This window comes from Mastomys coucha, unplaced genomic scaffold (genome assembly GCF_008632895.1).
Source record: "Mastomys coucha isolate ucsf_1 unplaced genomic scaffold, UCSF_Mcou_1 pScaffold22, whole genome shotgun sequence".
Lineage (NCBI taxonomy): Eukaryota > Metazoa > Chordata > Mammalia > Rodentia > Muridae > Mastomys > Mastomys coucha.
Window position 1 is genome coordinate 263,709,365 of NW_022196905.1, and position 8,120 is coordinate 263,717,484.

The window sequence follows — 8,120 nt, forward strand, 5'->3', positions numbered from 1 at the left end:
CCACTGAGTTCTTAACACCCAGGAACCAATCCCACTGAGTTCTTAACACCCAGGAACCAATCCCACTGTTGATACATACCTGAAGAGAAAGCACGGGCCAGATAAGACCTCTAGTCACTATAGCTGAGGACAGTCTAAGAGGCCATCACTGGATAGACAAGCAAAATGTGTTGTGTCTGTCGCTCAGCTTACTGAAAAAGGACATTGCCCTACAGGGCACGGTGCGGGTGAATGTGGGGGACATTGTGTTATGGCGAGTGAGACAGTCATGGAAGATAGATACTGTAATATTCTACTTAGATTTCTTACATTTCTAAGAGATTTCCAGAGTAGGAAAGGAGATTGGGGTGGGGTGGGGTATGAAGGTGGGGTGGGATGGGGAGTGGGTGGGGGTAGGAATGGGAGTGAAGTTGGAGTGGCAGGGGATGGAGAATTAGTGTTTAATGGGGATAGAGTTTTGTGGTTGGATGGTAAGTTTGCTTGCATAGTTTGTGTGTGTGCCTAACGTTACTGAACTAAGCATGTAAAATGACAGAGATGCTAAATCTTATGTCTCTTTTTCTATAGTTTAGGGCAACTTAAACTTGTCTTCCCAGTACTGCTTGCTGTAGGTTCAAGCCTGGGCTATAAGATGAGTCCTGGGCTAGCTCCGACTACTAGATAAAATGCTGTCTCTGAGAAACAAAAACAAAACAAACAAAAAATGAGGTGGGGGGGTGTAGGTGGGTAGTGTGGATCTCAAGGGCACACACAGAGCAGCTGGGCCTTGTTGAGCACACAGAGCCTGTGGACTAGCAGGAAGTTCTGTGTGGGAGTGTTCGAGCTCATCTCTCTCTTCTCTGGGACTGCAGGTGGGTGCAGGAGGTAGAAGCTGTGGCGAATCTGCTCCGTGGGTGGAGAGAACATTCAGGAGATAGGGAGATATCAGGAATTAAGCTGTGCTCTTATCAGCTAGGAACAGCGAGGGAACAGGGGCGTGTCCCTCAGCAGAGCCTGGTGCTGCATTCAGACTCCTACGCAGCGAGATGGCTATCTGCCCAGCACAGAGCACACGCTGTTCAATCACCTGCTGCTTGTTTATTCGTTGGCCTGGAGACAGATGATAGTTATGGATTAACGTAGATCCTGGGTCAATCAATTAGTGCAAATTATGTGTGTCTGTGTGTGTGTATGTGTGTGTATGTGTGTGTATGTTTGAATGTGGGCTCATGTGTGTGCACATGTATGTGGAGGACAGAAGTTGATGTTGGATACTTATACCCCAATCACCCTTCACCTTATTTTTGACCCAGAGTCTCTCCCCAGGATCCTCCTGCCTCTGCTCCCCTCACCCTCATGCTGGGGTTATGGATTCATTCTGTGGGACCCCCATGTTCACATGGGTTCTGGGGAATCAGAAGTATCTCTTTATGCATGATGGCAAGTACTCTGTGGCCAGAGTCACCTCGCTGACCGTGGGGACTCAACTGTCCAACATTCGAAAGGACATTAGACCCCACAACCCGACAGCAACTTGTTCTCTGAATCCTGTGCTGTGACAAGCCGAGGCTCCTGTCTTTCTCCTCCTGGCTCACAGCTGGCGTCTCTCGGTGTGGGGTGTGAGCTGCTAGCACCCTCGCTTGCCCGCCAGAAGGGAAGCCAGCGACACACCATTCACTGGGTTTTATCAAATCAAAACCTTGGCCCGCACCTGTCCATATTTAATGCTTGGGAGGAGGGCAATGTTTTCCTTCCTGCCAGCTCATCAAAAACACAAAGCTGCCGTGATTTTTCCAGTTCAGCAAACTCCTGGAATCTGCCTGCCTCAGAAGGGTGGGGTAGGTGGGCTTTGAGACTACGGTGCATATGGCCCCCTCTCATTTAGCCACTCTCATTGTCAGCAAAGCAGGGTTAATGGCAGAAATCTGTTCCCCCTCTCTCTGCAGAAGGAAATCGACACTCTCCAAGCAAGGATGTCTGCGCTGGAGGCAAAGGAACAACGGCTAAGCCAAGAGTTGGAGGAGCAGGAGATGCTGCTCCGGTGGCAGGGCTGTGACCTGGTGGCACTGGTGGCCCAGCTGTCCCCAGGCCAGCTGCAGGAGGTCAGCAAGGCCTTGGGAGAGACACTGACCTCTGCCAACCAGGCTCCCTTCCATGCGGAGCCACCTGAATCCCTCAGGAGGTACTGGTGACTCTCTGAGTTTCCAACTTTACCTCTTTCACCCGGCTGACTTTGAGATGACTTTGCTGTCCCTATCCACAGGTCCTTCTCAAGCAGTCTGTCTGCTGAGTGGAAGGGGTGGAGGTATTTTGATGTTAGATTGCCTTTGGGGTCAGCCGTGAGCTCTAGGAGTTATTCGGTATTCAGCCCACCTAACCCCTAACTGTCAGCAATGTCCCCTCTCCAAGAGGCAGTTTCCACCACTCCAAGGGGCTGGCTTGTCTATCCTTCCTTCTCTCTCTCCCTCCCTCCCTCCTTCCCTCCCTCCCTCTTACATTTGGGATTCAACTAGCTAGAGATAGTGACACTGGCTTTTGCTGAAGATAATCATCTGGAGAGAGACAGATTCCTCTTCTATCAGGGGTAGGGCACGGTATTGAAAGACTATGCCCTGGGCTGTGGTGATGCTCGCCTATAAAGTATTATTGCACAAGCGTGGGGACCTGAGTTTGGATCCCCAGAACCCATGTAAAAATCTGGGTGCAAGGGTACATACCTTTAACCTCATTTCTGGAGCTGCAAACTCAGGAAGATCTCTAAGGTTTGCTGACCAGCCAGTTTAGCTCCAGGTTCAGTGACCTTATGAGTGTGATCAAGGAAGATGTCCAATCTCTCTCTCTCTCTCTCTCTCTCTCTCTCTCTCTCTCTCTCTCTCTCTCTCTCTCTCTCCCCTCCCCCTCCCCTCCCCCCTCTCTTTCTCTCTCTCTTTCTGTCTTTCTCTGTCTGTCTGTCTGTCTGTCTGTCTGTCTCTCTCTCTCTCTCTCTCTGGCTCATGTATGTGTGTACGTGTATGTACTTGTGCACAAACAAATCTCCCAAACAAAATACAACTTAAGCATGTTTTCATAGGCACTGGGGTGAATGGGATGAGTGAGTGACCTTGTACTGCTGGTTGGTGGTGGCTAAGCAATCACCATATGCCTGGTGCCTTCACTTTGTGGGTTGCATCTATTTTCCTGTCTGTTTTCCAGATAGTGAAGAGAAGACTAGGGAAGCTAATAATTAAAAGAAAAGTTTATAATTTGCCCAACGTCTTAACAGAAAAGAAAAACATACTCAGGATTTTCAAACCTGGTGTCTCACTTATCACAAAGTGAGCCTTTGCTGTGTTTTACATTGTGGAGGGCTTGTGAAATACACATATATACATCTACTAGGTTTTTATTGATTGATTGATTGACTTTTTTGAGATAGGCTTTCACTGTGCAGCTCAGGCTGATCTGATCTTCCCATTGCTCTTCAGAGGTTCAAATCTCATTTTGGAGACAGGGAATACACTCTTACATATGTGGGGAGAAGTGCTCATGGAGGGCAGATGGGCAGGGAAAAGGATGTCCAGTGGGGGTTCAGGGCTCTGCTGGGTCACTCACTATGCTCCCTGCCTGTGGGGATATGCATTTTGTGATTCCTGGATGAGTTGGGGGGACCGACAATGGAACCATTTAGGGATACTTTTTAGTCTCAGCTAGCCTCAAACCTGTGGCAGTTCTGGCAACTTTTATTACTCACAAACTTGACAGCATCAATGGAGGCCAGCTTCAGACTCAAGGTGCTTTCTGGCCTCAGGCAAGTGAACCATGCTAGAACTTACCCAGGAACTTGCTAAGGACAGGGTCATCCTAGCATGCTACTGAAGGAACTTATGCTGACTTGAGGTCTGACGGGCAGCTAGCGCTCTAAAAAATATTCTCTGAGAAATTCATAATGCACAGGATGTATTTTGATCATAACTGTCCCCTCCAAGTCCTCTGGAATCTCTCTCAGTTTCCCAACACTTCATGTCCTTAAAAAATAATGACAGCAAGAACCCCCACTAAGTCCCTTAAGTTCTGTCTGTGTACATGTGGGTATGGGGTCATCCACAGGAGCAGGCAACTAAGGGAGACCACACCCATAAAGAAGCCATCTCTCCTCTGGCACCCATCAATTGCAGCAGCTCAAAGGAGACAACTTTTAAGCACCAGGAGGATCAGGATGTCCCAAGCCAGGAAGTTGACAGGACACAGAAACACAGAATCCACATAAAATGTCAGACTTGTTACAGAGAAACAGACAAACAATGTTGAGGCTGTAGAGAGAACAGATCCCTCATTCACCATTTGCGGAAGGGCGGGTTGGTGCAGCCACTGTAGAAATCAGTGTGAGGCTTCTCAAGAAACTAAAGTCCAAACAATCCAGCAATATTTCCTTCCAAGCATTGACCCAAGAGGCTGCCTCCTACTGTAGGGATACACAACCATGGTCACTGTGGCTCTGTCGGGTAGTGAGCCCGTGTCACATTGATAATGAGCTTTTATTTGGCTGTAAAGAAAAATGGAATTTCAGAATGTATAGGAAAATGGAAGGAACTGGAAAATGGTACATTAAATGATGCCCCAGAAAGACAAGTATTGCGCAACCTCTCTTGTATGTAGATCCTAGCATCTGATTTCCATATATGTGCATTTATGTGGGAGTGAGGTCATAGGCCAAGAACTGGGAAGGGGCTTTAAGAGATGTGGAGAAGGCCAGAAAATGCATATGACCCGGGAAAGGTGATCGTCCCTTAGGGTCGTAGATTTGTTAAATATAGGCAGCAGCAGTGTGGCAGGGGCTTGGAGGAGAGTTTGGGCTCTTGGGGCAGCATGTGTTCACCTGCAGTTCTCAGAGAAAGGTGGACCATCACACAGTTGATAAACAGTCTACAGCTCAGCCCTGCAGCCAGGCTGACACTAATTCCTGAGTGGCAGGGGGAGGGGAGGGGTCCTGCTTTCCTAGGAAGGAATGTGTGAGCTGGCTGAGGAGGTGATAGGCAGGAGTACCTTTAGTTAAGGTACCCATTACAGGCTGAGCACGACGTGCCTCCTTTAGCTTTCTGGTATCTCAGAGTCTGGGATCCCAGCCCTGTAGACTTCCTTGGGGAAATGAGAATTATAGTGCCTGCCATTCTCCATGAACCAGGGCACCAGGGGAGAAGTCTCTCACAGGAGTTGCAGACTTAAGGGCTCTTGGTAGGGGGCATGCCATTTCCTTTAGAGCAGTTATGAAAAAGAGGCTGCTGGACCTGAACAGGCCCTAGCCCTCACCTCTCCATGGCAGTGGAGAGGGGAGTGTGGGGGAGGGAAGGGTCCAGTAGTGAGTGTGGGGGTGGGGGTAACATTGAGAGTCTTACTGGAATTCTTAGGGTCAAAGGGTGGGCCTTGGCAGCCATAACAGACTGAGTAAGCCAAGCCACCTGTAGATAAAGGGGCAAGTAATCACAAAAGCAGAGAAAGATTTATTCAGTGTGACCAGTTGAAAGAACAGTGAGGTCTAGTGACCCCCAGGTCCATTGTGAGGGTCCTAACAGGAGGTTTGGTCTTCTAGGGGGCACAGGTGGGTGTAGGTAAGCAGTGCTGGTCAAGTGTGGTCCCACCCATCACTGACATTCCTCTCAGCTCCAGTCTGCCCTGCACAGTAGTCTAACAAGGTGTCCACATCATGTGACATCTCTCTAAGGGACACGTTCCCTCTGAATGGCTCCAGCCTTCTCTTTCTCTCAGTGTGAGATTCCTGATGACCAAAGGAAGGGACATATGTGCCTCTTTGGGGATGTCTTCATTCCTGCTGGTGTTTGCAAGATGGGGGATCATGAGGAGTAGATTGAGGTGAGGAGGAACAAGCAAAGCTAAGCGGGAATGAAAATACTACATACTAATTAAAATGTAAATTCAAAAGAGAGTTAGGGTCTTGCCTGAAATCTCAAACCCTGGGCTTGGAAACAAACTCCAACTCGTCTTAATTTTTTTCTTTTGAAAAATACTTAGTTTATCCATTTGAATGTTTTACCTGCCTGTATCTCTGTGCATCACATGCATGCCCAATGCCCACGGAGGCCAGAAGAGGGCATTGGAACTGGAGTTACAAGCAGTACTAGTACTAGTACTAGTAGTGAGCCACCGTGTGAGTGCCCTTAACCAGAGTCATCTGTCCAGCCTTGGCAGTTGTCTTTTGTCCCACAAGACCTCCCTTGATGCAGGTGGCTGGAAGGAACCTGGAGCTTATTCCACCCCAGACATTAACACTATAGGTCATGGGGCTGAGATGTGAGAGTGGAGCAGGCTGGTGAGGAGTGAGGAAGAGGGGACAGAGGATTGAGGTAAAGGCAGTTTCCAGTGTTTCCTGAGGGCTGCATCTCTGCAAGGGGTTTCTGCCTATTTGGCATATGAGGAGGAGGGGCATTGGTGATTCAAGCTCATTGCTCTCCAGTGCTGCCAGCTGTACCCCTCCAACACCCCCACCCCCACTCCCCGGCTGTGCTTCACACTCCAGGGGAGGGCAGCCTGGGACCTCATCTAGCATGCATCTGGCTCCCTGTACAGCTAGATGAGGGTAATTGTAGTAATAACAACAGCAGGCTGGTGCAAGGCTTCCTGGCACTCTTCAGGGATGCTTGGCTGCTTGTGTTGGTCTGTGGTTGGGTCCTTCATCCCTCGGCTCCCAGGACTTTTCATGCTTCATGTGAAATGTGTTCTGGCAGCTCACGGATGACCTGTCTCTGGTTGTGCATTTGGAAGAAACATGTCGCATCTTTTTTACAAACTGTTGGCATAAACTGTGAAACACTCCACTGTCTGCTTCTAGCAAATCTGGCTGGCTTTCGCTTGGAGAGTCTGGACGTGGAGCACAGCTGGGCTGGGGAGGGTGCTGGGAAGGCTGAAGCCAGGCCTGCTGTGCCTCTTTCCTCTTTAGCTGACTGACCAGGGGTTCTGCGGTGAGACAGTAGCCTGGAGGTGGAGTGTCTGCTGCTCAGGGTGCCTTGGGATCACAGTGAAGTTGGAGTCCCACAACCGGGCCAGGGCTTCTTGCAAGTAAGATTTGAGTTAGCGGAAGCCAGCAGGCTACAATGGACTGTACACAAAACTCATTGTCTTTGTTCTTCAAATACACACCATATTAGAGTGGAGAGACGCAGGGAGATAGCAAGAGTGGCTTTGGAAGACAGACCTCCGAAACAGGGGGCTGTGGCAGAGAATCCCAAAGATGGGTGAGCGGAAGCAGCACAGGGTGCGAGACCCTGTGCCATGACTGTACCCAGGAGGTGAGGGTAGGTGGTATTTACCTGCCAATAACAGTACGCCAGAGCAGCCCTCAGCCAGGGAGCAGTCTCCAGTCTACATACCTTTTTCTGGGGTGGCTGCTGTTTAACTTTCACTTCTGTGCTCTGTCTGTGTTCCCTGCCTGGTCTGACAGGGACAGTGGGTTCCCTTCCTGGTCCTGAAAGCGTCTGAAAGTCCCCTGGAGGAAGATGAGGCTTCTTGGTGCCAAGTCTATGTTGGAAGAGCCTCTTCCTCTTTCCAATCTTCTCTTCCTCCCTCCCCCATCTCTTCCACGATTTCTTTCTCCTCTCCCCCTCATCCCTCTCTGTTCTCCCCCTCTTTCCTCTCCTTTTCTTCCTCCTTCCCTCCCCTTCTGTTTCTCCCTCTTTCCTCCTTCCCTCTTTCTTTCCTCCCTCATTTCCTAAACACTTTGCTCTCTTAAGAACAATGAGCAATGAGGTAGGTAAAAATCTGCCAAGAAAGTAAGTGTGGCCACACTGGTGAGGGTGGACCTTCAGCGTCTGGGGCCGCTGTGATTACTTTTCTATAGCTGTGGTAGAACGACAAAGGCAGCTTCGAGGAAAATCGGGGCTTACAGTTTCAGAAGGATAGAGTCCATCGTGGCAGGGAAGACGTGGCAACAGGCAGGAGCAGGAAGCTGGCCGGTCACATTTCAGTCAGACAGAGGAAACAAGAGAAGGAGAACAGGAAGTGGGGTGGGGCTACCACCCTCAAAGCCCACAAGTAGGGCTGGGCTTCTCCCACATCCTGAAGGCGCTATACGTCCCAAACAGGAAGGGAGTCAGCGAAGAGGGATGGAGGGAGAGGAGGGGAAATAGAGAAAACACAGGTTAACCAAAAGA

At 49.6% G+C, this 8,120-nt stretch overlaps 1 protein-coding gene across 2 annotated transcripts in view; it reads left to right on the forward strand.

Moving 5' to 3' along the window:
* The window catches only part of Disc1 (DISC1 scaffold protein), a 220,952-nt gene that overhangs the window by 83,390 nt on the left and 129,442 nt on the right, over positions 1-8,120 (forward strand). For both annotated transcript variants that reach the window (XM_031341819.1, XM_031341820.1), the window contains exon 6: positions 1,926-2,161. In XM_031341819.1, the coding sequence (XP_031197679.1) occupies positions 1,926-2,161 (236 nt within the window). The remainder of the gene's footprint in view (positions 1-1,925; positions 2,162-8,120) is intronic.